Here is a 27,730-nt window from a genome sequence, read left to right as displayed (position 1 = left end):
GGCAGGGGGCGGTGCGGGGGGCGGGGCTTAATTCCCGCCTCGGCAGCGCCCCCTGGCGGGCCGGCGGCGGACGGTGCTGATGGCGGCGCCGCGGCGGTGACTCGCCGGTAAGGAGCGGCCCGGGAGGGTCCGGGGCGGGCGGGCGGCGGCGGGCCGGGCCGGCTGTGCCCCGGGGGAGGCCGCTCCCGGGATCCAGAGCGGTGAGCGGGTCCCCGGGGCCCAGGGGGGGCTTGGTCAAAAGTGGAATTTTCCCCGTAGTTGGGGCACAGGCAGAAGTCCGGGCGTGAAATGGGCCGGTGGATGGGGCTGCTTTGTTTTGATTAAGAAAGGGTTTCTAAAAAGTATATATTTAGCTCTTTTTTTTTCTGTTTGGTTTTTTTTTTTTTTCCTTTTTCCCCCCTTCCCCTTCTTGCTCCTCTTTTACTTTTTTTTGTTTTTTTCTTTTTTTAATAACTGTATTTGAAGTAGAAGTGGTGAAAAGGGGATGGCTTTGCGTGGGATACCCGGCGCTCTGAAGCGCTGCGGAAACCGGTGGGGTTTGGGTGCCGGGCATCCCGCAGGATCCAGCTCCCCGGTCTTTTGCCTTGTTAGGGAGGAGACCGAGGCGAGCGAGAAGTTTTTTCATTTAGTACTTGAAGTGAAATGAATTCCTGGAGCCTTTCTCATATTTTCTAGTGGTTCAGCTGGTGATGTGAAAGTGTGTGTGTAGGTTCACGGTGTTTGCAATGATCGCTGCAGAAATCCCTCCCGTACATACAGCGGGGCGCAGTGCTTTGGGAAAACAACTGGAGCGGATGCAGAAGGATGTGCTGAGATGATTAGATCGCACTTAACCACATATACCCTTAGTGCAAACTCTAGAGATGTTTTTGTCAAGCATACTGTAGGCAAGAAAGAATGCCAAAAAGTTTTCACTTTCTGGTTTTCACTGTCTGGTTTTAAACAAGTACTCACTGAAGGAATGACTTTCCCTGAGTGTGGTGTGGGATTTTTTTTTAAGGTGTAGGTGTTCTGGTATTTCTGGCAAATAAGAGCACTGCTGAAATGCGCCCGGAAAAATGCTGACCAGGGTGTTTTGTAGGAGCCCAGCAAAATTCAAGTTGCGGAATTCTACACTTACCTTCCCCAGCAGGGATGTTTTTCCTCCGAGGTGGAGCACACCAGAAACTCTCGCTGATTTCTCTGCAAACTGGACTTGGCTTTTTTTGGGCGAGTGCTAATGACTGTCTAGGGAGGAGGGAACAGAAGTTTCGGAGCCTGAGGCTTTTAATTACCAACTATTCATTTTGCTGTTAACTCACTTTTCCCTGTGTGGAAGCTGGGGCTTTTCTATGTGTGTAAAATAAAAGGAAAATAAGGTAGCTGAAGACAAAACATTGCTTTGCGTGGTTTAGTGTTACAAGGAAAGATGAGCTGCCTTCCTGAGGATGTGTGCGAGCAGAGGAGAGCTCAGCACTGCTCTGTAACAAGGGGTAGTTGAGCACCGATGAAGTTCATGCCACAGAGAGTGTGGCTGGAGGTCAGAGCTGTAGATCACACCACTGGGAAATGCTGCCTGAAGGCAGGTACGAGGTCCTTGTTTCACGCTCGGATTTCGTTATTCTCCTTCTCCCCATCTCCTCCTGCACAAAGAATGTTATTTTCCTTCACTTTAAAAATTATTGGGATGTGTAACCTTAATGGCCCAGCTTTTTGATATCACTGCCCAAATCCAGATCTCTAAATAGGAAATTACTGTTAAGTTTTTCTGTATGTGAATGTTAACTCCAACATGAAATGTACCCAATTACATGAATAGTGATGCACTATCATGGACAGTGTCGTACTTCATGTTTTGGTAAACAAAGTTCCTCTAGTCCACCACTCCTTATGGTTTTGATTGGTGTAAATATGAGCTGCAGTGTCTTGCTTCAGAAAGCCAGGCTGCCCACATGTTTGTCTTAAAAAGCCTTTGGAGAAGAACTCAAGTGAGCCTTGTTTTGGGCATTATGAGTTATACTTTCTGATGCAACTGTCATCAGTTGCTATTAAAAATACCTCACTACAAATAAACAAGGAGGATGAACAGTGACCCTCCTTCTCTTTAGTGCTGGTATTCTTATAAGGCTTTAAGGCAGGGAGAAGGGGAGTATCTGCAGTTGAGACAGTCGGTCTGTCAGAAGGCATTGCTAATAGCTGTCAGGCAGACTTCACATGTTCAGAAGAGATTTGCAAATTTTACATTGCATGTTACTCTCCAGGAAGGTACTAGTGATGTTTACCGGGCACTGAGGCATGAGACAGATTTAAATGAGGATTTAAAAACTGTTTCCGAACAACAAAAAAAGTGTATTGTGTTGTGCAGTGAAAATTCTAAAGATCTTACTTCCATTAGCATCCCTACCTTTTATTATTCGCTGCTGAGATTCGTGGCAAGAGTTTTTGAAGTGTACTTTTGCGTTGTGTGTTCTTTGTGGCATTTCATCCATCGCTTTCCTTGGACATTGCAAGCACAGGCAGAGGACCAGGTTTAAATTCATTTCTGACCATGACCAGTGTAGTATTTTGACATGATCCGTGTTCCAAAACCATCAGGCCTTTTTTCTCTTTTTTTTTTTTTCATTCAGAGGGCTGCTTACTCCTTAAAAAAAAATAAAAAGGCTGTTGATTTGTACAGAAGCGGAACAGCCACCCCGTAACTGCATTTCTGCTGCTTGGTGGCATAAATCTCTGTCTCTGGTCAGGGGGAGGGGAGGAGGAGGAGTTTGGGATGTTAAACTCCTTGGCAGAGCCCTCTGCAGCGCTGCCGCGACCAGAGAACTTTTGTGGGATGTTTGTGCATTCCTAATAATAACATGTTTCCTAAACATAAAGTTGCTTCAGTAGATGCAGTAACATTCCATTAACTCAGTGACCTGCAGAAGTACTTTAAATAAAAATAGATTTATTTTCCTGTCTCTTCCAGGCCAAAGCAGTATGCTGAGGGCTTGTTGTTTGGTTTGTGTTTTGTTTTGTTTGTTTAAATTAAAAAAAAACAAACCCAAGCCTTCTGGACAGTAAAATGCCAGCTAGTGTCAATACTTTACAGGAGACTCTTCTGTCTATTGGGTCTCCGAAATCTGCCTGCAGACCGTGAGTTATGCAGTCACTATGGTGATGCTGAAGAGGAGCGCGACTTGGGATAAAGCGGGACTGGCTGAGTGAACTGAATGGCAGCAGGAACAGAAGCACATTTCGGGGCGCACCCGTGCTGCTCCCCACAGCTCCACAGCCCAGCAACCTCCTCCTTGCCCCGTCCATCTGCCGACTGGGGGTTTCATTTGCAGGGAAAAGGGCCCCATGGAGAGGTGTGTTGTTTGCATGAGAGAAACATGCGTATGCATGGAGAAGTGGATTAAAAATGATTTCTACAAACCATTTAAGGATCGCAAGCTTGCAAACAGCACTTTGTAACATCCAAAAAAAAAGAAAGACGTCTTCCCAGTCCATAGCTACATGTAACTGGTTTTGTTTTGAGAAGATGAAATCACATCTTGCACGCAAGTGGTGTGTCTGAAAAGGCCCTGTGATATCCAGGAAGGCAAAAAACAAAAACACCACATAGTTAATATTGATTTGATAATGTTTTTTATTATTTCTTCCAAGCAAAGCGAGTTTACTTCTGTTAAGGGTGTTCAGTATAACATTTTGTGGTTTAATATGAGCTGGTAGAAATGCTCCTACTGCCTCTGACAGCAGATACAGTGCTCTCCAGGGTTTTCCTGACCTTCCTGTTTGCCAACAAATGGAGTACAATGATGGGTACAGCCCGTCCTGCAGGCTCAGTCACCAGCCTGGCATCCAGAGGTGCGCAGGAGCACGTGCTACTTACATACGTTACTTAGACCTGGCACAGCCTGTCACCTTCCGAGACAGGAAATCCACCCCTGGACAGGAGAATGCTGGACGTTTGAGATGAGACTCTTCCAGAGGAACTGACTTGAGAAGTTAGAATTGATGAACATGGTTAAACTTGTGTCAAGTACTGATGTTTGCCATTCTTGTGGTTAGACTTGGTGATATACCAGAGATAAGTGCATTTTGTTGTCACTTTTGTTACATTTAAAAACAAAAATACACCCCAACCATAACAGGTTATAAGTGTACCTGTTTCTGGTACCACCATAATTATCCAGAGTTGGTGATGTGATGCAAGATGTGATTGCATCTTCTTGAAACAAAACAGTTGCATGTAGCTGTGGATTGGGAAGACTTTATATATATACATTAGAAAGTGTGCATTTCAAGCCTGTGATCCTTAGATGGTTTGTAGCTGGAGATTGGCTTTTGATGATTGACTTCTCTGTGCTGTTGCCCTCATTGATTCATGTGCTTTGTAATGTGCCTGCATACTGACTATGTCACAGCAAGCACTGTAGGAATTGCTGCAAGTAACTTTATAATTCCCCTCAGGTGAGCAAGGTGGCCTCAGGGTAAGAGGACTACTATTGTTTTTTGCAGCTCAGTGCTCGGCTGTGTGCACTGATGGAGAGACTCTTAAGTGACTTTCAAGAGCAGCTTCTTGTCTCCATTTCATTATCTTTCCCAATGACACTTAAATTAACTGTCTATATGCTTATTCCATCTCATTCTGAAAGTTCCATTTATGATAATGATCTCTGCAAAAAAGCCTGGAAAGGAATGGTGGTGCAGATCCCAGGCGACTGTGTTGCAGTGATTTATGAAAATCTCTTAGTTCCTGTAGAAAGCATCTTTGGCGTGTCCCTGTAAAATCCTACAGGCGCTTCCAGCAAAATGCTGTCACTAAGCTTTCCTGCCTTGATTTCTGTTCCCGGCTAAGAAAACAATGAAGGAGCGAGCTGGACTGACTCACCCGTGGTGGTGTGAATGCTGGAGCAGGGCGAGGGAGGGTGTGGGAATCAGGGCTTGCAGTACATGGGGAGATGGGTTGAAGCTGATTGTGTTACACACAAGACCGGTCATGCATGCAGTTTTGTTGTCTTTTTGAGGCAGCTTTGAAATGACCTCACATCTGAGTAACATTGGGGAAGGTCTCCTAAAAAGGATCTAGACATGAAAAGGAGTTTAATTACAGTGCATAGCAGCTGAGGTTTGGGTGATTATTCCACAGCAAAAATGGGAATTTTTTTGAATAGCCACGCTAAATTTTCATATAAATTGGAAGGTGCTCACTGTCTAACCTCATTCTGTTGTGAATAATAAGAAGAGCTACTTCTTTGGAGAATACCCACGTCAACCACAGCCCAGCAGGCTAGAATAGTCATCAGAGATGTGAATCTGGCAGCATGGCTGCTTTTATTTATTCTGAGACCTTCCTGTAGGTTTTTCCTCCTGTGTGAATCTTCCATCTGCTGCGGCCTTTAAAGCATGAAAAGTGTCTCTGAGAGGCAGAGGAGCTGGCGTTTCTTCAGACCTCCTTGGTCAGGCGCCTCTGTGTAGCATCCCTCTAGTGCTGGGTGCTGGGAGCATCGCTGCTGTAGCCCTGGGGGCTCGTCCCCGTGGTTGGGAGTCCCCACGTCCCAAACTGTGTGACACCATCCTCTCCAGAGGCTGTTCCAGCTTCTGCTGTATCCTTTTCCCCAGAGAGGAAAGGAAACGCTTCCTCTGCTTGGGAACATATTGTGAAGTGTTTTGTTGGTGCCCTTAAAAATGTTAGTTTTTTTCATGCTTGCGCATGCATGCCAACCAGCTTATTTGTAAACTCCCCTTTGATTCAAGGCAGACTCAAGTAATAGCGAGAGGTGTTTGCATGAGTTACGTCTGCCTTTGCTCTGGGGACGTGCACGCTGTCAAAAGCTCAAAGCTTTTAATTCCTCCAGCTCTTGGGGCAGAAGTAAGGAATTCCAAATTAAACAGATCAGCTGCGAGCTCTGAACTTCTCCCAGCTGTGCCTATGTCCCAGAGAGCATGCAATGTAAATATAAGTTCACGTTACACTTTGAAGTCAGTGTATATTTTTGACTGTTGCACCAGTTCCTTATTTTCTAAAAGTAATGAAATGAGTAATGCAGTGGGAGAATTAATCTCTGTATATATCCCAAATGCAAGCGAAAGCCAAGAAATTCCTATTTCCTGACAGTTGTACCTTTTGCTTGTGTTTATTTCAAGGGTATAGGTTGGAGAACATTATTTTTTGGTCTAGGAGACATCAAGTAGACTTAAACAAAAGTGCAGCCAGATGTAGTCTTAAAATAAAATTTGAGGCAAATCAACATAAATCAAGCAGTATTTTACGTATACGGTATTCTTCAAGTTTTTGCATAGTTGAGTAATAAAAAAAGAATATGGCTGTTAAATACAGAGATAAATCTACCATATTTTACTTGGATATCTCAAGGGCTCACAAATGTTTGGAGTATTTTATATACCATATGTGCTTTATTGCTTAAACTGTAGAGAATTTGTGCTTTCCTGCGAGACTGTTGCACTTTATGGCAAAATGCTTAAAGAACTGTCTACATAGTTGTACAAGAAACAGTAATAGCTCAGATGGTATAGTTAGGGGACAGCTTCACTGCAACATTTATGCACGGTTTTGCGTTAAATTTCCGTTTAGCCTATGCACAATGGTTGACGTTGTTCCTGGAAATACAATGTGTAGTAGCATATGGGGTGCATAGACATTCTGGAAGGGTGGAAATAGAACATCCAGGTGTTGCCCACAAATGGAGTAGCTTGTGTGAAGAGCTCAGCTTATTTTGAAGGGATTATTGAACTGTTTTGTCACAAAATTGTTTTGTGTGTAGGTAAACCTGCTTACTTTTTTTGAGCTTGAAACAATTTGTGAGGTTGATATTTGCCCAGTAAGACCTCACCATGGAAGTGGCACATGTGAGATACGTGCTCAAGTGTTACGAAGAGAATTTATTCAGAGGACGTATAGCTTAGTAGGTTTGAAGCCACAATGGCTGCAGTAGTTAGCCAATAAGAAATGTGTTTATAAAATTATGCTTTTCTGTGTATTCTGGAATGTGAGTACCATCCATTAAACATTACATTCGCTTGCTTCATGCTTTGCAGAAGGGAGGTCTTTCCCTGATACTCCCCGCGAACCGACCCCATGCTCCTCCAGTATTTAAAAAAAGGACCTTTGTGTTTAAATCCACAACGATGTGCTGGGGGGTTTAGCTGGTGCCAGACATTAGGGAAGATCCCGGTAGTGGGGGTTCAGTCACACACTGAGCTGGTTCAGATGCTGCTGCTTCCCTGCGTGGAGGAGGCAACACAAGGCCATACCACCAGGGACATTGCTGGGTGACAACTCAGCATCCTCAGCTAGCTGACGACCAGGCTGTATCTGGATTAAAAGTACCAAAGTCAATACCTTGAATTGCACCTTGGAGCAAGTAGGAAGTTATTATGACCGTTTGACCATAGGCAGAGATAACAATATTCCCCAGCAAGGCACAAATGTTGAGCAGTATTTTAGCTGCAGATTTGATCTGGGATTTTCAAAGCAACAAAGGACCCAGTAATAGCTACAGCCTATAAAATCTCTCAACAATAGGATAGGATTTCTCTTGCTTACATCCTCAAGGTATTAAAATGAAGAAATTAAGCTGCAACTACCGTTCATTAGATGCTGAGGGACTGAGTTAATCTGATAAATGGGAAGACTGTTTTCAGGCAGAAGAAGATGAATTGAGATGAGCTGCAGCTTTTGGGTTCACTGGAATAGATGGATTTAGGATCAACTGGTATTTCAGCCAGCCTTTTTGTTTGCGGTTTCTGTATTCTAAAAATGGTATTTCCTGTCATATATCTGAACAAGATATCACATGTGCTTGTAATTTAAATATTATGGGCTGTGTAACGTATGTGACGTTATGTGCATAACGTAGAGAGCCTCTTACCCAAAACATTTGGGTTACATTTACATGGGTCCCATGGGAGCTTTTTGGAGTCAAAACACATCCATCCTGAAGTCTGAGGTTACTGCAATTTCAAGGAAGAATGTCCTAATACTTGAGGAGGAATTTGGGAGCACTTTTTAGAACAAAAAAGAACTTGAGGGAAAGGATTAATTTATGGTGTTGTGCGGATGTAAAAGCATCAGAGAACAAACTACATAAAGGAGCATAAGACTATTTTTTTTTCTCTAATACTAGATGAATGGTGCTGTCCATAACACGAGTGGGTGCATTTCCTTTTATTACCATGACATTATAAAAACCGCATTAAAGATCCGTTTGGATTTTTTCCCTCCATTCCTAGCAGTCTGTTTGGGGGATCAATGAGCAATAATGGGAACTGCTCTTTGTTTCAACACTAACTTCTTGCATGTGTGTTTTTGTTAGCATCAGTATCATAAAAAACAAACAAACAAAAAACAAAACAAAAAAACCCCTCCAAAAAACAGAACTACAAATGCAAAAAACCAAACCAGCCAAACAAACAAAACCCAAACAACACATTTCTGGAAAAGCAATGAAAGGTGAAAGCTACAGCCTCTGACAGGTGTGCAAAGGGTATTGTAACTGCAGATGAGAGCTCCATCTGCCAAAGTGGTTTGCTTCACAGACATTTATTGGCTGAAGTTAAATATTTGGCAGGTGAATTTCAAACATCTTTTTGTTTTGTAATAGGAAAAAAACCCTGGCAAATAACCTGTAACATCACGTTTTAAAAAGTGAATAGCAACAGACGTTGCGGGGGGGGGAATCAACATCTGGAAATAATAAAGGATGCTGAAAAACTTCATTTTTAGCAAGAAAGGGAAACAGGCTGTGGAATGTGTTCTTTACTGTGAACAACATTTGTGTTTACTTACATTCCCATTTAATGTTTTCTTTTTCACTGGCACATCTATGCGTTTTGTGATTTGCCCCTCCAGCCTAGCTGCGGTTGTACCGAATGGCTGCGGAGCCTCTCGCCGAACCCCTGCATGGCCCCGGAGCCCCTCCGGGGACAAAGGCGTCCTGTCCCCTGTCTCAGCACGGTTTTCTCTCTAGCTGGTGGTCCCTTCCCTCTTGCAAATGCCGGAGGAGTTTTCAGTTGCAGCCTTTGAGGCCGCTTCCTACTGCTCTCTATTTGCAGAGTGCCCCGCAGCCCCGGCTGTTAGAGAAAAAGCCGCGCTCCGCGTTCATGTTGCATAAGCTGTTGATAACGCACGGGGCTCGTTAAGATGAAGCAAGATCTGACAACTTTGAAGCTTCCTGATGTAGAAATAATCAATATATACTGCTGAAGGAGCAGTGCCAGCAACCAGAGGGAAGGGATGAGAAGGGTGTGGAATGGGAGGAGAAAATGATACCCAAGTTAGAGACCAGAGAGCTGTGATTTTTCCTTGCATTGCTACACTTTATTTTGATGAAGTGATTGTGTGGGTGAAGGATACACTGGTAGTTGTGTGCGTCTGAGCTATGGTAGTCGTAACTTGTTTGCTCCTTTTCTCTCGTTCTGTAAGTGGAGAGGAGAGTGCTTATAAAATAACTAGCATAGTGCAAATATTTTCACTGAACAAAAAGGTCGAGAGTTCAAAAAATAATGAAGGACCAGAGTCCTTCTGTATGCGAGCTCTTGTTTGCTCGGCCACAGAGTGCGCGGGCTGTGCCAGGTTTATGGTACTTTCTTAACAGCTATAAACTGTCCAAGAAATAATGGGGAAATGCTAAAAATAATGACTCGTAGCGTAAGATTTCCCTTGTCTGAACTTCAGCATCTCTAGAAACAAACTGTTCTCTAAACACTACAGATAAAGAGGGGCTTTTGTGGTTCTGCTATTATATGCTATAGTGCCATGCAATTAATAAACAGCCAAACTATGGCTGTCTGTGCCTGAAGGGGAATGGCTTTAAGACATTGTTACCTCACCTTAATTAACGGAATAATGTATATGCAGGTGGTATTGTCTGCATGAACTCAGCCTGCCTTGTGCTTTCAGGCAAATGTGAATATGTTCTGACATAACAAGAATAACCTTTTTCAAATGAATGATGTTTATCTGTGCCCTGTGGTGCTTCATTGTACTCAATTCCTCCTCCGTCATGAGCAATTTACTACTTGCTTCCTCATCAGTCAGGAGCAGTGGGGAGGAATAACTTCAGGGATGACATATCCTACATGAGGATACAGTGAGTGTTTACATATCAGTGCATGATTTAAAACCACGAAGGCACGATTAATTATTTACTGTTTGCAGGCCTGCTTAGAGGACATCTAGCCAAGCCCTTTACCAAAGACACTTTATTTGATGAAGTGTAGTTTATTAATTTGTTTAAAGTCCTGTACTTTTTCCAGGCCACCAGCCAGTTCAGTGCTTAGCAGATGTGTTTGTTGTTACTTGGCCTTGGCTTGAGTTTCACCAGTGTTTTATCTCTGGTGTTCGCTTGTAGACGATGCCCTTCAACAGGGATGTATCACTCCTTAGGGCTAACTCTTTCTTGTTTATAAATAAAGTCTAATGCTTTTCCAGCCCCTCTCTAACTTTACTCTGAGATGTCTGGTCCCTAAAAGCATAGGCCAGGGTTGAAGGAACTGACATGAAGTGATTCCTGCCCATGTCTGGAAAGCAGCTGGGACCGATCTGCACATCCCGCTGCTGGCAGGAGGCACCTCAGCTGGCAGCATGGAGCAGGTTACGAATTGTGAGCAAGTTCTGGTTGGCTACAATACCCTCCCTGCTGCCTTTCACCTGGGGATGCTCATGCAACTGCCCCATCACCTGTGCCCATCGCACGAAGGGAGCGTCTGCCTTGGACAGACCTCAGGAACTGGCCCCTCGGTGACATGTTATGTCTGTGGGCTGGTGTTGCCCTGATGGCTGTAGTGTGTGTACCTTTGCCATCAGCACCGAGTGGCTACAGATTTTCAACAACAACAAAAAAATCCCCCCTCATCCTCCTAATTTTGCTCTTGGAAACAGCTGCACCATTCATAGTAAAACGCTGTTTTGTTTAATGGCGAGGTAGAGGGGAAACCTCACCTGGAGCAGAGGCCTAGTACGGAAAAGCTCTCTATATTTCAGCTACAGATAAGCATTATAGTAGAAAGTATTACACAAGCGGTCCTGTACTGCTGGGGGAATTTCTACTCTCTCTGATCCAGAGGCTTCAAACATCAGGTACTCTGAACAGCCCACAAAGCTCAGATCTCTCATGGATCCTCAACCCAGGACAGCAGCAGGGATGCATGGGCCGTTTCTGTTCTTTCTACATGGCTGTCTGAGATTATACATGTAAAATACAAAGTACTCTGGATTTGTGAACTGCATGCATGTTTTAAGCTTTTTGTGGTTTAAGGGTTGGGTTTCTTTGTTTTGTCTTTCAAGAAAATTTAATTTGACTGTCTGTTGTTTCTTCATAGATAATTTGCGGGTGATACATGTGCAAGTGCCTCATGTTTCTCCTACAAGATGTGTTCCACAAATCCGGCAAACTGGGTCACCTTTGATGATGAGCCACTCTTCCAGTCGCCTCAGAAATCGGTTGATAATCAGAGTAGCTGTAAAGCCAATGGCCTTAAACTCAATCTCTCTAGCATGCATGAGTCTTCAAGTAGATCATCTTCTACAGGCAGCACTCCGCTCTCGTCTCCTGTAGTTGACTTCTACCTAAGCCCTGGTCCCCCAAGCAACTCTCCACTTACTACACCTACCAGAGAATACCCACCAAGTCCATGCATCCCAAAACCTGGGATTCACATCCTTTATCCCATTCCTGAATGGCCATCAAACGTTAACCTTCTTCCATCACCCATGACTTGCTCATCCCTAACCTTACAGAAACCCAGCAGCGTTCCTTTAAACACCTCACCTAATGACCATCCAGTTAAGACTTTGGTTTCCAAATCAACAGATGAAGGAAGCCCTAACCCACCAGGAAGCTGTGAGGAATTAGAAGAGTTGTCCTCAGCACCCGGGGGCTTCCCGTACTTCCAGAGTGACTGTGCTTTTTCCAGTCCTTTTTGGAAGGAAGGAGGCTCACTCAGCACATCACCAGCTAATGTTAGCATGCACAGGAAGGACAAAGCACTCGACAAGAGCATGTGCTACCCTAAAGACAAAGAAACTTGCCACGATCAGAAAAGCCTTAACCAGGGCTCCTTCAGCTACATCTGCGAGAGGCTTGAACACCTGCAAGCTGATAGCTGTGATGCCATGGGAAGCCCACCTGAACCCAGCGCTCATGCATGGCACAAGCTCTCCCCTGCCACCCCACACAGCCTCTTCAGGAGCCAGAGAGCGGATGGGTGGCCGTTCATGCTGAGGATTCCTGAAAAGAAGAACATGATGTCATCTCGGCAATGGGGCCCTATTTACCTTAGTGTCCTAGCTGGAGGTGTGTTGCAGATGTATTATGAAAAGGGCCTGGAGAAACCTTTCAAGGAATTCCAGCTGCAGCCACACTGCAAGCTGTCCGAACCCAAATTGGAGAGCTATAATGTCTCAGGAAAAATCCATACCGTGAAGATTGAGTGCGTGTCTTACACAGAGAAAAGGAGGTATCATCCCAAAGTAGAAGTGACCCATGAACCAGAGGTTGAGCAGATGTTAAAGCTGGGTACCACAGATTATAATGACTTCATTGATTTCCTCGTAACGGTTGAGGAAGAGCTGATGAAACTTCCTACCATTTCTAGACAAAAGAGGAATTATGAGGAGCAGGAAATGACTCTGGAGATAGTGGATAACTTTTGGGGGAAAGTCACTAAGGTGGACGGAAAACTCGTAGAAAGTGCCGTCATCACACACATTTACTGCTTGTGTTTCGTGAATGGAAATGCCGACTGCTTTCTAACGCTGAACGACCTGGAGCTCCAGAAAAGGGACGAACGTTACTTTGAGAAGGAGGAGGAGAAGAAATGGATCGATATTCTCGATTGCCATTTCCATAACTGTGTCAAAGTGCAGGAATTTGAGCAATCGCGAATTATTAAGTTTACGCCCCCAGATGCCTGTAGGCTGGAACTGATGCGTTTCAGGACACGGTATAATGGGCAAGACCTTCCCTTTTCTGTGAAGGCTTTGGTAGTTGTTCAGGGGGCATGTGTTGAACTTCAGGCTTTTATAAACATGTCTTCAACTGCTCTGATTCCAACACGTTTGCCCTCTGTGAAATACTGTGAAAACGTTATGATACGCTTTCCCGTTCCCACACAGTGGGTCAAAGCACTTTGGACCATGAATCTCCAACGGCAGAAGTCCTTAAAAGCAAAAATGAATAGGAGAGCATGCCTTGGCTCCTTACATGAGATTGAATCTGATCCTGTAATACAAGTCTCGGTTGGAACAGCAAAATACGAGAGTGCCTACAGGGCTGTTGTATGGAAGATAGACAGGCTTCCAGATAAAAACTCAAGTAAATAATTTGCACTATAAAATGATGGGCTTGGGTGCACGTCTTCACTGTTTTTATGGTAGCTCCATCAGCTTCCATAGTTTGGATTTTTATCTGGGTGTTAGTACTGGTAGAAGCTGGAGTAACTTTTTGGGAAAAAGAAAATCTAGCTTTATTTATTTATTTATTTTAAAACACATTTTCCCAACTTACTTGATGGAGACAGATGTATTATTTTCAGTAATTGTAAGGGTGCAGTATCATGGAAGTGGATCTCATCATTCTAAGTAAACCTCAGATCCACAATAATGAGGAGGGAAGGATTTATGCTTCATATGTACCAGCTGGATAATGGTGGGATGGGAAGCAAATGCCAGTAGCCACCCAATATCACACAGTTAATAGGAACAGTGGTATTGTAACTGCTGCATGTTGGCTTTCTAGCACTTCTTAAGAAACAGTAGGTACGATACATAACTAGATACATAACTAGAAGGTGTTACAGTCAAACTCCCTGTAGCAAGTTGAGTGTGCTTTGGAAAGGCTGTTACCGATTACCTCCTTTATGAGTTTGTGCATTGAGATTGTACGTTTATGGCAATAACTACACTGACTAAAAATGCTTCTTTCTCTCTGATGGTGACACCTCACTGAAAACCTGCAGCAATAAAACCACCTAAATTCATAGTAGTACAAGTGGGAGTTAATTTCTCACTAAGTAGTTAATTTGCCTTAATTTAATGGAAAAAATATGATTTTTTGGGGGAAAGAAAATGTAAATATATGTTTTTAAAGTTCCAGTTTTCATTCATGATACCAAATTAATAGCCCTATGTAGTAATTTTTAAAGGTATAAAAGTTCTTGAGGAATATATTGTTCTGCTTCAGGTTCTGTAGAGTGAAGGCATTTGGATATGCATTATCTGTATTTGAGGCTTTGGGGATTTGTCTAAGACAAGGGCATCTATTAAAGCAATTTACCTAAAATATTCGTAAAATCTGTACTTTTAAGAAAGGACTAAGTGTGCAGTGTTAACAAATGGATTGGCCTAGTCTTGTAGTGTCCTAGAAGTCTGGACTAACTTCCTCTTTAAAATGTACAGAACAGATATAAGCTTCTTAAGTCCTGGTTTCAGATATGGTAGCACTATATTGAGAACCGCTCACTGGTTCTGATAGCTAGATGTGTGTCCTGGCAAGAGTTCTCTTTCAAAATTATTAAGAACAACAGTAAAGGCAAAAAAACTCCTGAGGATATTTTTTTCTTATTTTTATCTAATTGTGAATTTTAATTTATCTGATCTGTTGTTTAGATAATTATGAATGGTTTGTTTTTACAGTTTGATATTTGAGTATTTCTCACTGATATTTCAGTGACAGAAGTAACAGGTCAACAGAAAAACTGAGGCAGGAGCAAATGAAAAAGGAGTATTATCCTGAGCCTAAATATGAATTAGATTGGTTTTGGTATTACAAGAGCATTTGAAAGCATCCTCATCAACATGCTAATGTGGCAGTTCTGAGAGAATCGATTATTGCATGGCTCCTGGTATTTTTATTAATGATGTTGTATGGAAATGCTGGTGGCTTTTGCACATAGACTAGGTCTTGCTTGAGCCCATGAGGTCTCTCAAACCTTGAGCAATTTTGCCTTTTCAGTTTCCATCGATGCGCGCCGCAGGAGGAACAGCACAAAAGCCACTACAGTCAGATTCAGAAGTGACGTCATGTTAACGCCATCTCATTTTTTCCCCTTCATTTGTTTTGGAAGAAGCTGTGATTGGGTTGGACCTGTGGCTAATGCCATCTGGTTGCTCCTGAGCTGGCTGAGCCCCACGTCGTGCTCGCTGCTCGGGTATCTCGCGCTCTGCTGGGACAGGACGCGAGTGGCTGCCAAGCAATGGGCAGCAGGAGAGCGGGGGAGACGCAGCATCGGCCAACACAGGGCAGGCAGCCAAGCCAGAATGAATGATGGCGGGAGGGAGATGACAGAGAGAGGGAAGATAAGGGGAGGCAGTAAGGAAGGGGCTGGGGAGACTGGAAAATGGACAGGGAGGGCAGAGGAGTTGATGGGTAGATGTAGGAGAACCAGTGGACTGAAGAAGATTCTTCAGGTCTTCAAAATCTGTTGGTATGTGGAAAGGCTGGGGGAGCTGGGTCTCTTTAGCTTGGAGGAGACTGAGGGGTGACCTCATTAATGTTTATAAATATGTAAAGGTTGAGTGCCATGAGGATAGAGCCAGGCTCTTCTCAGTGACAACCAATGGTAGGACAAGGGGCAATGGGTACAAACTGGAACACAGGAGGTTCCACTTAAATATGAGAGCAAACTTCTTCACAGTGAGGGTGACAGAGCACTGGAACAGGCTGCCCAGGGGGGTTGTGGAGTCTCCTTCTCTGGAGACATTCAAAACCCACCTGGACACCTTCCTGTGTAACCTCATCTGGGTGTTCCTGCTCTGGCAGGGGGATTGGACTGGATGAGCTTTCGAGGTCCCTTCCAATCCCTGACATTCTGTGATTCTGTGATGTGTGTCTTGCACTCCAGGCTTCAAGAATTTGCACAATGCTGCTGTGGCCCATGTGTCTTCCCAAGGCTTACGGGACTGACTGTTTGGGTAGCTTTTAATATTCTTTGCTATTTAATGTAGGTTTGCTTCTGCAAAATCAAGTCAGCAATTTAGTCAGGCAATTTTAAAGAGGATTATAAGTCTTCTGAAGTCTTTAATTCCCCACAGTTCATTCACCTTAAGATGTGATGTGCACAATTAACTTCAGATTTATGTTATTTGAAAGTAAGAACCTTTTTTTTCTTTTTTGTGGCATTCTACAGCTTTACATTGTTTTCGATCAGTAGCTTAAACTTTTGACATTAGAATAATTCCCCTGGCTGAGATCTACAAAATCATTTGTATCCTTGAAACGTTCATGCATTTGAAAAAAACATTTTTGTAGTAATACTGCTGAGTCAAATTGTAAACCTCACTGTCACGTTTTCTGTATGCAGTTTAGAGTTTAAAAATAGAGTTGTCCCAAGGCGTGCCAAAAATCTGGAGACACTCAAACTCATAGAAATATGTAAACTTTCATAATACATTTATTACAGGGAGACAAATATGCTGAGACTTTTGCTTTCAAAAAGCCTTTGTCCAAGGCTTAAAAAAAAAAAAAAAGGAAAGACGGAAAGGAAGGATGGAGAGGAGAGGAGAGGAGAGGAGAGGAGAGGAGAGGAGAGGAGAGGAGAGGAGAGGAGAGGAGAGGAGAGGAGAGGAGAGGAGAGGAGGGGAGGGGAGGGGAGGGGAGGGGAGGGGAGGGGAGGGGAGGGGAGGGGAGGGGAGGGGAGGGGAGGGGAGGGGAGGGGAGGGGAGGGGAGGGGAGGGGAAAAAAGGGAAGGGAAGGGAAGGGAAGGGAAGGGAAGGGAAGGGAAGGGAAGGGAAGGGAAGGGAAGGGAAGGAAAGGAAAGGAAAGGAAAGGAAAGGAAAGGAAAGGAAAGGAAAGGAAAGGAAAGGAAAGGAAAGGAAAGGAAAGGAAAGGAAAGGAAAGGAAAGGAAAGGAAAGGAAAGGAAAGGAAAGGAAAGGAAAGGAAAGGAAAGGAAAGGAAAGGGTTGCCTATGGTTACATCTTTACTCGTTTATAGACATCAAACTATGTTAATATCCACTAGATTGTACTAAAGTGCTTCCTTGGGAGAGTGTTGATCAAGTGAAGTTGATGTGAGCTGCAAGATAGCCCAGATTTATAAAAGCTGCCTGTGCTTATTCAGATATATAAATGGAGAGATTGGAGCCAGAGTGTTAGCATTCTTTAAAAAAAAAAAAAAAAAAAAAAAAGTTAAAAAGCCATAGCCTTTGAAGAGTTGAAATTTCCACAAATTGAATCTACATTTGTGAAATCAGGGCATCATGTAAGGAAATGTAGACCATGTTATGATTTCAGCACAGTTACTGGGGCCATGGGGCCAGTCTTTGCACTGGCTAAACCGTATGTATGGTTGTTGTGTAAAGCAACAGTTCTTCAGCTGATTATTTCTCCTTTTCTTCTGCATGATGGAGCTACAGTGAGGAAGCTGTGATTAAGCAACACAGAGAAATGGAGCCAGGGGAGCTGGTGGCTGCTGGCAGCCTCCAATATCAGAGCGTGGACTCAAGTGTGGGACGTGATCTGGCTCCCAGTAACCTTCAACTGCTGCTTTTCTTGTTTGCTAAACTGCCTGGGTGGAAACTCCAAGCCATGACTTTGTTATATGGGCTCCATCCCTGCCCAGCACCTCCTTCTGGCATCAGCACTGCAGCAAACTGCTCCTTGGCTGTGGTACCCTCCCACTCCCCTATTTCCTATGCACTTCTCCCAGACAGCTGGATCAATGCACCCCTTGTTAACTTCTAACAATGTAAATTCATTCTTAGCCATTGTTGATGTTTTCATGTTCAAAATAAGACTTAGAACTGAACCTATTTTGGCAAAAATAGAATTACTACTTAACTAAAATAACTAGCGCTAAAGCTTAAATTGCCTAAATTGTTTGGCTTAATGAGCATTTCTCAGATCAGGGTTGCTTGAATGCTACTCATACAGGTGAATAAAAGATAAATAGTGTGAGTAAATGCAGCAAACTTAGATTATAAATTGTTTGTGAAGTGCAACCTGATAAATGACAGTTTGAATCTAGTTTCATAGTTTTACTGATTTGTTTGTTTTGGCTTGAATCACTTTTAGGAAATAAGAGCTAAATTTTCAAGTCTTAACAAACTGCCTAGACACCTAAACCCCAGGGCTTCTGTGTCCTGAGTTAGCTAGTAAAAGCTCAGTTATGTCCCCAAATTATATGGTTGCCTGTCAGGAGTGATTTCATTCCATCAGGCCAGGTGATCATGTCTCCATGATGCCTGGTGGGCCACATTTTGGATAGCTGGGCTTGCATCTGAATATGTTGTCTTAGCTTCCACTGGGCAACTGTACAGACTTTAGACCATGCCTGCTTCATTCACTATGTATTTCCACAGCACAACTTTTCCTCTTTTCTGGCTTATTCAGCATTACAGCTTTATTTTGTTTTCTTTTTTTTTGCAAAAGGATCTTGTACACGCAGCCGTTCTTCCTTCTTCTAACCTGAGTGTAATACAAGGTTTGGGAAACAGCAGTTTAACAGAGCAGAGATGACAAGGACTGGCCAGTTTTAGGTGAAAACTAAGGCAATGTCCACTGTCTTCTAAAGTGTTGGTTGATAACTTTATTGTCTGACACCTGATGGGAAGAAGTTGCTCCACGCTCCTACCACAGCCCAGCAGTGGGCAGAGGAACTTCTCAAATGAAGTGGTGAGTGCGTCCTTCTGACATGGACGTTGGTACAGGAGACAGATGGGTGGGGGGGAACCCTGTGTTTTGGGAGTAGGCAAAAGGGTCCAGTGGAGGCTGTTCCAGAGGACCCAGGGCAGTAGCCTTACCCAGATCCTCAAACTATCATTTCTGCCTTTGCAGGTTACCACCTAGGGGAAAGAAAGGATGCCAGAACTCATCAGATCCTAACATGAAGACCACCTCATAGGTGTGGATTAGCTGGAATACAAGCCCAGAGATGCTATATGGAACTGAACCACATCTGTATCGTGTCTAACACAAGAGCCTTTAGCAGCAGGCCAAGAGGAATGGCCCAGTTATGCTTGGGCTCAAGTGGACATCTACCAGCCAACATTTACTGTCAGATACCTGTCCAGGAAAATTCCAAGCAGTGGTTATTTATGGATTCCCTTTCTCAGAGGACAAAACAATTCTCCAGACAATTCCCATTGCTACTTGTTTCTACATGGACCTCCCCCACAACAAGAAGATGCTGAACTTGATCTCCAAAAGCCCTTAGATCTGTACCCTTTTCCTACTACCACAAATGGACTCCAAACAAGATGCTGCTGCTCTTTGAAAATCCTTTCTCCTCAGATCCTTGGTCAACCATAGCCCCAGAGACAGAGCACGCCACTTTCCGGGGCTTGATGTGCCAGCTTAGCATTGCAACTGCTGCTATGAAGGACCCTTCACTTGTTGCTGCACATCCCAATCCAACAAACCGCACAAAGACCAGGTCAAGTAAGTGTTTTGCCAGGCTGCATCCCAGCACCACCACTGGAGAGTGGAGCAGGTCCTGGGATCCAAGAGGACCATAGCGTGAGTGGTTTGCGGTACCACAAATGGGATGATGTCTCACAGTTTGGCTGTGGAATGAAGTGCTGCTTTGGGTCACCGTTATCCTGGTGGTGCTGTCACCACAGCTGTTGCTGGGATGGTGGCAGATTCAAGGATGGAGAGGCCCACCCCCACAAAGGGCTCATTCCACCATGTGCAAGAAGTCTGGAAGAGGGACTGTGGACCAAGAGAGTGCTAGTGCAGGAGCAATGGGCTTGGGCACAGGAAGACATGGTCAGCAGCAGATTGTGGACAAGGCTTATGTCACAGAGGTATACAGATCTGCCTGTCACTGTGTACATGAGTGACGAAGAGCCATCTCCTCCTCACACTTTTTCCGTCCTCCTCCAACTTCCTTTTCTAGGAGCTGGCGGCTGTTTGTAATGTTTGTTTCTGACCTTGTTCCCTCCTCTATTTCAGTAATAAACTCCTTACTGTTATGGTTTCACCTGTGTATTGTGTTATTGTTCTGAGAACTGTAACCAAACGCCACCTACCCCTGGCATTGCATGCTTTTGGCTAAGACCTTCACGAGGTTGCAAGCCTGGGTATCTTTGTGCTTTAGTGCCTTGAACTACTGTCCTGTAGTGTGCTCTGAGGTGTGAGTAATGTCTCGCACACGCTGGGAGCATGGTGTTAGTACAAATCACAGCCAGTATCTCATAATCCACACCCATAGCAGCTTTGCCATGTATCTGTGTGGCTGACTCTGAGCCCGATTCATGTGCAAGTGAACTAAGCCATAGGCTTTTACGTAAAAAGGAGGTGACAGTACTGCTGCTTTTGGTCATAGGCCACGGTTTGGGTGGTGGGTTGTAAAGCGTTGTGCTTTGGCTGGTGCGGCAGGTAGGTTGCAAAGTCTGCAAGGAGGGGTAAGGTTTTCTATCTGAGCTTTCCAGCTGTCCGGCTTGGTTAGTTTTCCTTCCTTCAGTGCTGGCCATTGCTGGGCACCTACTTCTCCCCAATCACCTTAAAGGCACTTTTGTACTGGGCATATTTAGGGGAGCTTCATTCCCAAAAGTCAGGATCTGCATATTATTTTGTTGTTGTTGCATTGATCTTTACCAGTCTCTTTTATAGATTTGCCCTTGCATTTATAAGTGCAAGCTGTATTACCTCTTCCTACGATTTCTGTAACCAGTTCCTGATGAGTATATATTAGAGCCGTGCTTTGCTAGAAAGAAGCAGCTAGTCCCATGTGGGGAATGGCTGCTGGCTCTCCATACGATACATGTTTTTTAAAGACGCCTGGGAGATTTGGTGGCCAGAGCCTGATACTCCACCATGGTGCAGGACTCTAGCTGGTGTGTATGTAGCATTATTTTCTGAAATCCAGTTCAGGTCATCTTTGAACGTCACAAGTAGTTATGTAAAGAAGCAGCATTTCGGATAAGGAAGGAATACCATGTACTGCTGGAAGCAAGCCTGCAGGGGATGCTTGTAAATCCGCCACTTAGGGAGTCCAGCTGGTGGAGGAATGCACTTGGCCAGTGACATGCCCCTTGTCCAACACGGTGGCTGTAAATGCTGCTGTGTTTCTGTGTGCGTGCCTTTGGGGTCAACCAAACAGACTGAGGAACACTTGCAGTCAGCAAACAGCTTTTTAAGCTACTGGTTGTTGTTGTTAGTAAACGTGGAAAAAAGAAAAGCTGAGAAAACAGTTGGAGACCTCCCACATCTGAACTTCAAGGACTGATAATCCGAAGGACGCTTCCTTTCAACCCTGCCTCAGGCTCTTTGCCTTGATTTTTGGGGACCCATTAACTTTATGCTGGAATTGGGATGAAATCTGGAGGTCAGCTTGTTGAATTTGACTTTGTTCTGGTGAAGTTGGAGACACGTGTGTTTGACAGAACTCTGCCTGTCAAACTGCTTGAACACAAATTATCTCCTAAAATGAGAACTAGCTTGGGCAGGCTGTGGGGCAGGTTGCAGGGAAAACCTATGGGACAGACCAGAGGGTGCACCCAGCCCAAGGCTCCCAGGAGCAACAGAGATGTAGCTTTTTAAATTTATCTTTGCCTTGTGAAATGCCTGTGAGCCTGTGGAAGTGGAATGTTATAGCGATTTTTAGCCCACGAGATGGATAAAACTTGGTGTATGTTAACTCCATCTTCAGTATTTTCTTCGTTCCGATATGCAATTGATTCCTGTCACCGGAGAAAGTGAGTGTGTAAAGAATGGGACATTTTTGCCTGAACTTTGAGATGCTGTTAGTATAATGGATGAAAACTAAATATACACTGCCAGGCTTGCCTGTGACAAAATATAGCCAATCCTTTCTCTGAATTTTTCCTGCCTGCAGCCAAGTGGTAGCTAGCTGTCTATGCTGATGCTTAAAATGCTAGAGAGGAGGGGAAACAGAATTACTGGTTTTTGCCTTGAAGAATTTGGAGAGGCAGCTGTGACATAAATGATTCTTTTCATTATGTTATGCTGCTTTGATGCACATAGTGAGCCTGCGGACCTCAGTTTCCTTGGAAAACAGGCTTTCCACCCCAGTGTTCCTGTATGCCAGGAGGAGTAGAAATGCTTTCCCTTACAATTGCCACATAAAATGCTAAAGCAAATGATCCCTAGAATCTAAGGCTGGATTTGAGTAATTTAGGATATGCTGCAGTACATGGGCAGTCCTTCAGGACTCTGCTTTATAACATGACAGTTACTTTAGTGATACTTGTGTTTGGAAGAAATGGGTATGTTCTTTTCCCATCAAGCTAGAAAGGGAGTCCAGGTATCCCTTATCCTGGCAGCTGGGAGGTGTCTTGTTTGAGCCATAGACACACTGCAATAAATGATGATACACAAGATAGCTGTAGTGCTTGAAATAAACACTGCCGTAAAATTCCTACAGCAGAGAGCTCTGGAAGGGTTGGTTGTTGGACACAGGGAGGCATCTCTGCCTTGGCTAAGTTTGGGCTGTCCAGTTTTTGTTTTCCTACAAGAGTAAGCAATGTATTTTTAAGTGAAAACTGAGATTCTTCCCTAATAGTCTGAATTTAGCAACCAATCCCAGAGTTTGTAATACTCTTCTCTTAATCAGAAGCTGTGAGGATCTGGTAAATCTTGTGCAAATTAATTTGTAAAGCTGCAATGGTTGTGAAAAGTGTGCTGAAGCAGAGAAAAAATGAGTAAGGGGCCACCTTATGCCCAAATAGTAAAAGATTACAGATAGAATAATCTTGTGTCATAATAACAGTTTTGCATTAATAAAAGATAAAGCTGTGCTCTCTTGCTAGCAGCTTAACCTTGCACTGTAAACAAAGAAGATAATTGACTCATGATGCTTATTTTTCTTTCTTTTCCAAGGTTCAGATCATCCACACAGCCTGTCTTACAAACTAGAACTCGGGTCAGACCAGGAAATCCCATCGGACTGGTATCCATTTGCTACTGTCCAGTTTGTCATTCACGATACCTGTGCCTCGGGAACAGAAGTCAAGTCACTGGGGATAGAGAGCGACGTGCAGCCCCAGAAACACGTGGTTCAGAAAGCTTTTTACAATTGCCAGGTATTTTCAGGGCTATGTTTTTTGTGTGTTCCTCCTCTTCTTCCTCCCCACTCCTCCATACAGTATTTGCAAGGCAAATGTGCTTTGTATTCTAACCATATCTTACGTGCAGTTGTGATAATGACTTTGAGCAAAAGAATCATTAAAAAATAATTCCTTGTCAGATCAAAGATGATGCTGAAAAACAGAACTGCAAATGCAACATTGTTTTTCCTCAGTTGAGCTATTTTTGGGAGTAGTGGTTTTGAAGTCTGTTGGGTCTGGAAATGTTTTGATTCTGTGTCAAAGCTTTTATTCCTGTAGTTGCTTCATTTCACACTTTCAGTGCCCAATTATTTGCTAATTCTACCTGTTTTTTTTGTTTTCTAAATACAGGTGGAAATTGAAAAGAAGTGGATTAGGCTTGATGGAGAAGATCCAGATAAGGCTGGCAACTGCCTAATGCAGTAACAGAGGACAGGAGGCGTGGTCACAGGATATTAGTAGGAATCAATTTACATAGGAAATTCTATTGTTAGAAGTACAGTGACCTAGTTTAGGATAAACATGGTGACAGAATTTTTCTGGGGTTTTTTTGGTGCTTTTGGGTTTGATTCTGCAAACTGGTAGTGGTTTGACTGGCCTGCGTTCAAGTAAACTTCTTGTCATGGGAATAGTGGTATGAGTAAGGTCTCCTTGTAAAGAGTTGCAAGATGTGAGCACTTAACTGAGTGATTGTAATATATTATTTTCCTCTTGCATATCTATGACTTAGGAATGATCTCATACACCATATTGAAACTTAATGGTACTACTCAAAGACTTCATGTCACTTGGACATACAATATTCAGCAATAAAAACTGCCAGAATGCTTATGTGCAGACCAGCATCTGTCCAGCAGGAACAATTAGATTTTTTAGTGGTGGTTGAAAACTGAAGTCCCCCGTGTTTCTGCTCCCCTCGCTATTTATGAATGGAACAAGTCGTAATATTATTGTCTACAAGAGCCTCAGTTAATGATTTGGAAACTGAGTAATTTCATTGGTAAAATGGGAAAAGTCTCTCTGCAATAATATTCTTCATTTTTCCGTGGCTGCAAGCATTTCCTTCCCAGCACTTTATAGGTTCACTCAAAGTAATCTCTTGGGAAAAAAAACATATGGCAGATATGATTGAAGTTTCTGTGCCAGCATTAGACAAATCTTTTCTCACTACTGCAGCAAGTGAGACAAAGCGGCAAATCCCCAGCAAGTGTAAATCAGCCCAGGCCCATTTCATTTGATGAAGCTTTGAGAGTTTGCACCAGCGGCGGGTTTTCCCCACAAATGGAAGAAATGGCTGGTTGCTGCCATTTGCTGTGGGTCTCTCTTCAGGATGCAAGTTCCAGATGTTGGTTTGGAAGCTGCAGGAGCTGTTGCTTTGAGTTGCTTTTAAGACAGAGGTCATGTCTTTCCATGCAGCTGGCTCTGAAGGCAGCGTTTTCCATAGGGAAACAAAGCAGGGATAGCCTGTCTCAAGGGAAGAGAAGCTGTGATGCTTCAACAGGCAGCTTGAGCTGTTCCCCCCCATATCAATCTGTTAACTGTGTTTTCCACAAATTATTGGCATTTAGGGAAAAGTTTTTTCCCCTCAGCCACTATCCCCTCTGTCATTTTCTATAGGCTGTAATCCAGGTCTGAAAAAAATCTGATAAATTAAAAAAATGCTCATGATACTTTTTTTTTCCTGCTGCAGTTTCCCTGAAATTAGTGGAGAACAAAAATATAGTAATGCACTAAAGCTCACTTTATATTTTGTCACAGCTTGTAACTGTTTATGTGAACACTGTGTAAAAATACAGATAAATGTTGTTCCCCAAAAGCAGAAATATGTGGGATATGCGCTGAGAAAATTACCAGTCTGAGGAAACAGAAGGCCATAATATGAACCTAGTTCATCACAATAAACTTTTCCCCCCATTTGGAAGCTGAGAATGAAATGGGTAATAGATCCTATAGTAAGTCCTGAGGGCAGGTTTTTTATGGGTATTGCATTGCCAAAGCCCCAAATAGACTATTATGGTATTTTGGCTTCTCTATATATCCCTTTTTATTAGCACATTATATTATTATAAATCTAAGCAAGTGTTTGAGTGTAGTAGTGATCCAAATATGTCTCAGCTGTTGTGTCCTCCATCCGTGTTTTGACTTGAGAAGCCATTAGCACCTTCAAGTCATGTTTGGTTTGTTTTATTCATATTTAATTTTGGTTTATGTACTTCTCAGATGAACTAAGGGGCACAGTGTATGCTAGGGCGAAGTGTTTATACTTACCATCACAGCAGAGCTCTGCAGCTCGCTGAAGTCCATGGTTATACGAGAGCTACACTATCTATTAACCTTTTTGCTTGGTAAGGAAGAGGAAGCAAAATACATGTTGCAGATACCTGCACTAACCTTTGTCTGAGGCTGACTGGTTTTGATTGACATTAACACAGCTAATTCAGTAACTCTGTTAGCAGTGGTTATTGTCCAAAGCCTGTCTTGCCCAGCTGGCCCCTATTTTTCTGTTGTGAAGAAGGAGGGATAGCCAGGCTGTTCTGTGACCCTTTCACCTGAGGGTCCCTGTTGGTAACACCCATCTCCTGGGCACTGGGCGGTGTTACAGGTCCTGCAGAACCAACGGCTGCTTTTCTTCTGTCAGGTGTCTGCTGTGTCTCAGGATGTGTTCAAGAGCCCATGTAGCGCTGACCCCTCAAGATATGAGCTGTTACTTTGAATGGCTTAAGTGATGAAAAGCCTCATTACATGCTTCCTGCTAGTGGGTCTGTATTATATCTGGTGTCGTGCAAATGATCATTCAGCCTTACTGAACTTGTTAACGTAAAAAGGTCAAGCTACAGCTTTATCTATGTTGCAGACTCTTGGATTTCCATCAAAGGCCTGCAAGACTCACCGTTAACTTTAATCGGAATTGGATCAGGATCACAGGGAATTGATTCCACAGAAATATTGCCACACTGAAAGAAAGTGACTCTGTTTCATGCATGACTTTCAGTTTAAACCTGACAACTAGTGCAGCCTAAGGCTGAATAATTACTCTGTTCAGTCTCAAACTGATGTTTATATGCCTTGCTGTCAGAGTATTTTTAAATAGGCTGCAGTTTAATTAAAGAAAGTTTGGGTTGTCTGACTTTTTTTTTTTCCCCCATCAACTTCTAACTTCCTATTCTATTGCAACATGCCAATGTAGAAACACTGTGGCTTGCTTGCTCTTCTGCATTGTTGGATGTCCTTGGGTGTAACCTACTGAACAAAAATTCTGAATGTTTAAGACACATTTGCTAACGTTTTCTACAAACACTACAGCAGGTGACAGTGAGTAAACATGCTGGCTTTGACTCTTTAGATATCTGGACTATAAGGAGTCTAACTGAATTTTGGGAGGGGAATGGAGAAGAGGAACGTTTGCTATGAGCTGTTGTGATGCTCAGTGTCCGGCCAGCAGAAGGACTGGAGCTTTTCGCACCTGCCATCACTGAAATGCTGCCAACTCTTTGGGTCACTTACGATGCTGACACTTGGCTGACATTTACTACAGGGCAGTATTTCAATATTACCTGCGTTTCCTTCACAACGGACCAGCAGGGTTTTGATATTTTATATTTTAAACAGAAAATAATGAGAACAGCTATTTTTGTAGTGTGTTTGCCTTATTTACAAAGTGTTATATTTGCTGAAACTGACAAACTTTATCTTTGCCTTCATCTTTGTCATACTAATTGTATTACTGTAGGTAAATGGTACTTGATGTAATTTTAGATTCAAACACCCATTGAAGTCAATGGAAGTCTTTTAACTGACGAAATGGGATCTGCATCAAAGTCTCTAAGAAAAAAGGAGAGGCAAAAAAAAAGGGAAGAAAGGAATAGTGGTAATGGGCAGAATAAAAACCCCAACACCAATGCTAGTAAGTAAGCAAGCTGCTATGCTTGCTTATTCCAACCAGAAAAGAGCACAAAAGAGAGGAAAAGAGCTGCTACTGGGTGCCAAAACTGAAGCTTTGCAGTGATTGGGAATGATGGTCCCACTGCTCCTGTGTAGCAGCTCCCAAGAAGTGAGGATGATGCTTCATTCCATTGAACATCGTGCCAAGCTGCTGTCATCCTTATGCTCCTTGCCTCATTTTTTTTTTCTCTAGATTCCATATTAATTGTCCAAAAGTACTTTACATCTGAAAAAGTGTTTTCACATGTTGCTTTCAGTTGCATTTGTTTTACTTGATGGATTCTTCACTGCAGTGTTGGTGTCCACACCTCTATTTTACCTTTATTTGTCTTTTTGTTGACTCAAGGCAGTAACTAACTGCTGCAGTTAGTAGTTCTTAGCCATAATTTTGATAACTCTGAAGCAGTGCTGTTATTCTTAATGGAAAATATAATTTTATTCGGGTCTTTTGTCAGTATAAGTATAAACAGATCATGCTGATAATCTTGTAATAACATTTTGTAGATTGCATATTGATTAAAAAAAATAAAGTTGTATTTCAAACCAGCAGTTTCTTGTCCCCTCATTAGAAATTTATCAAGCTTGTTTTACTTTTACTATAATTAACTGTTTGATCTTGTATCATCAGGTATTGCAGTTTATTAGAGGAGTTCTGCTTTGTGTGGGGAACACACCGCTCCTCGTCTTAGATAAAGCTAGCTGTAGAAAGCTGAACGGTGCACTATATTCCATTAATGATCATTTATGGCAGGCCCTTTCCCTGCTCTTTTTGTATAACAATAGTAAGCCAAAGAATAA

General features: G+C 43.2%; 1 protein-coding gene across 5 annotated transcripts; it reads left to right on the top strand.

Moving 5' to 3' along the window:
- The first annotated feature begins 43 nt into the window (after positions 1–43).
- Positions 44–27,476, top strand: STON1 (stonin 1). Of its 5 annotated transcripts, none has more exons than XR_010651082.2 (5): positions 44–107; positions 11,305–13,298; positions 22,764–22,966; positions 23,342–25,749; positions 25,845–27,476. XR_010651082.2 is itself a non-coding variant. In XM_065833587.2 (5 exons), the coding sequence occupies exons 2-4, from the start codon at positions 11,354–11,356 to the stop codon at positions 23,414–23,416; spliced, it is 2,223 nt and encodes a 740-aa protein (XP_065689659.1). In that variant the 5' UTR covers positions 44–107; positions 11,305–11,353; the 3' UTR covers positions 23,417–23,448; positions 25,845–27,476. The 5 variants fall into 5 exon arrangements, 3 of the variants coding, with proteins under 3 accessions (XP_065689659.1, XP_065689658.1, XP_065689657.1); XR_011738159.1 differs by lacking the exons at positions 23,342–25,749; positions 25,845–27,476 and adding exons at positions 18,351–18,593; positions 18,756–19,726 and having other exon boundaries at positions 22,764–22,851; XM_065833587.2 differs by having other exon boundaries at positions 23,342–23,448.
- Positions 27,477–27,730: the final 254 nt, after the last annotated feature.

Source organism: Patagioenas fasciata, chromosome 3 (assembly GCF_037038585.1).
Source record: "Patagioenas fasciata isolate bPatFas1 chromosome 3, bPatFas1.hap1, whole genome shotgun sequence".
NCBI classification, from domain to species: domain Eukaryota; kingdom Metazoa; phylum Chordata; class Aves; order Columbiformes; family Columbidae; genus Patagioenas; species Patagioenas fasciata.
The sequence above is the reverse complement of the archived record's forward strand: the minus strand, read 5'-3'. Positions and strand labels throughout refer to the sequence as shown.

Coding starts and splice junctions, on each gene's coding strand:
- STON1 (XM_065833587.2), top strand. CDS start 11,354: ATGTGTTCCACAAATCCGGCAAACTGGGTCACCTTTGATGATGAGCCA. Junction 13,299..22,763: donor GCTTCCAGATAAAAACTCAA/GTAAATAATTTG, acceptor TTCTTTTCCAAG/GTTCAGATCATCCACACAGC. Junction 22,967..23,341: donor AAGCTTTTTACAATTGCCAG/GTATTTTCAGGG, acceptor TTCTAAATACAG/GTGGAAATTGAAAAGAAGTG.